This window comes from Colobus angolensis, unplaced genomic scaffold, assembly GCF_000951035.1.
Source record: "Colobus angolensis palliatus isolate OR3802 unplaced genomic scaffold, Cang.pa_1.0 Scaffold167, whole genome shotgun sequence".
Classification (NCBI taxonomy): domain Eukaryota; kingdom Metazoa; phylum Chordata; class Mammalia; order Primates; family Cercopithecidae; genus Colobus; species Colobus angolensis.
Window position 1 is genome coordinate 1,089,441 of NW_012114788.1, and position 1,884 is coordinate 1,091,324.

At 48.6% G+C, this 1,884-nt stretch overlaps 1 protein-coding gene across 1 annotated transcript in view; it reads left to right on the forward strand.

Moving 5' to 3' along the window:
• ADAP2 (ArfGAP with dual PH domains 2) overlaps window positions 1-1,884 on the forward strand; it is a 57,084-nt gene that overhangs the window by 5,027 nt on the left and 50,173 nt on the right. The window contains exon 4 of the mRNA XM_011937700.1: window positions 1,240-1,331. Coding sequence (XP_011793090.1) covers window positions 1,240-1,331 — 92 coding nt within the window. The remainder of the gene's footprint in view (window positions 1-1,239; window positions 1,332-1,884) is intronic.

The following is a 1,884-nucleotide window of genomic DNA, read 5'->3' on the forward strand; positions in this document are numbered from 1 at the left end:
TTTTTTTTTTTTGAGACAGAGTCTTACTCACTCTGTTGCCCAGGTTGGAGTGCAGTGGTGTGATCTTGGCTTACTGCAACCTCCTCCTCCCAGGTTCAAGCAATTCTTGTGCCTCAGCCTCCCGAATAGCTAGGATTACAGGTGTGCACCACTACACCTGGATAATTTATTTATTTATTTGAGACAGAGTCTCGGCTTGAGGGCAGTGACATGCCTAGGCTTGAGGGCAGTGCCACGATTTTGGCTCATTGCAACCTCTGCCTCCCGGGTTCAAGCAATTATCCTGCCTCACCGTTCTGTGTCCTGGCTAATTTTTGTATTTTTTTAGTAGAGACAAGGTTTCACCATGTTGGTCAGGCGAGTCTCAAACTGCTGACCTCAAGTGATCCCCGGCCTGGGCCTCCCACAGTGCTGGGATTATAGGTGTGAGCCACTGTACCTGGCCGTTTTCTTCATTTTTATAGGTGAGATTCTCAGGGTCGCTTATCAAATAAATGGCAGTCAGGATTTTAATCCTGCTCTGTTGGGATCCAAAACTGGCGATACAGCCTAGCAGCCCCTGCAGAGGAAAAAGGAGCAATGCTCCTCTCCTGCAAAGGAGATGCCCAAGCCATGTGAATTAAACGCCTGGTGTTTCTTCCCACTTCTGCCCTCATACTAGCTATGCCACTGCTGCCAGGGTCACTTTTGGTGCATCAGCCTCTGGGTCTCTTGGGTGCCAAAGGGCCCTACTAATCATCCTGACCTATGTACTCCATGAAGCCAGCACCCACTTCTTCTGTCCTCCAGGTACATTTATCTCCTGTAGACTTTCAGGGCTGCCATGGGTCCTGGCCATCTGTGGAATGCATGATAGGAAGAATGTGAGCTTTGGAGTCAGGTCTGGGTTCAAATCCCAGTTCTCCACTTATAGCTGTGTTTCCTTGAACAAGTAACTGAACCTGTTTGAGCCTCAGTTGACTCATCTGTAAAATGGGTACAGTGATATGAAAATGGCTGAGAGGACCCAGTGAGCTGACGTGTGAGCACTGTGGAGTCCTGTGCCCATATGAGGCATGGTTATATCTGCCTGTGATTGTTACAGGCTGGGGCTTCCCAGCAGTATGGATGGCCAAGCTCAGTGGGACATCTTCTTCTTGGAGGCAGTTTCTTCTGACTCAGCCTAAGTCAGCGGCCTCATAGTTTCATTTCACGTTTTGTCAAGGTCTAATATTACCTCAAGTTGCTGTTGTCTTGCAGTTTATGACCCACAATGGGAACCTCCGTGTGAAGGCCAAGTTCGAAGCCAGAGTCCCAGCTTTCTACTACATCCCCCAGGCCAACGACTGCCTGTGAGTGGGTGATTCCTTAGGGACTGGGTAAGGGGGCTGTCCTGGTTCCACCTCCTCCCCCTCTCCATCTTTGATGTCTTCATCTGTGGTGGTCTCTTCTATGGGCCTGGTGTGCAGGTAGATGCAAGAAAGCACTGGATACCATCACACAGAGCACATGGGAAGACTGGTATAAGCCTCTTTCTGCCTCTATTGCTTGGGCGTGTCTCTTCCTTTCTCTGGGTCTCAGTTTCCACAGCTCTTAAATGGAGGATTTTTCTCTATGAGCTCTATGATTTTTCTCTATAATCTCTGCCTGTGACATTCTTGTAGCTTACAGATGGTGGCTAACTTGATAGAGGGGATAAACACTAGTATCTTACTAGACCAAGTGTGTTTCAGCTACTTTCTTTAGAGAAATATATCTAGGGCTGGTCAGGCACGGTGGCTCAAGCCTGTAATCCCAGCACTTTGGGAGGCCGAGGCGGGCGGATCACGAGGTCAGGAGATAGAGACCATCCTGGCTAACACGGTGAAACCCTGTCTCTACTAAAAATACAAAAAAATTTTAGCT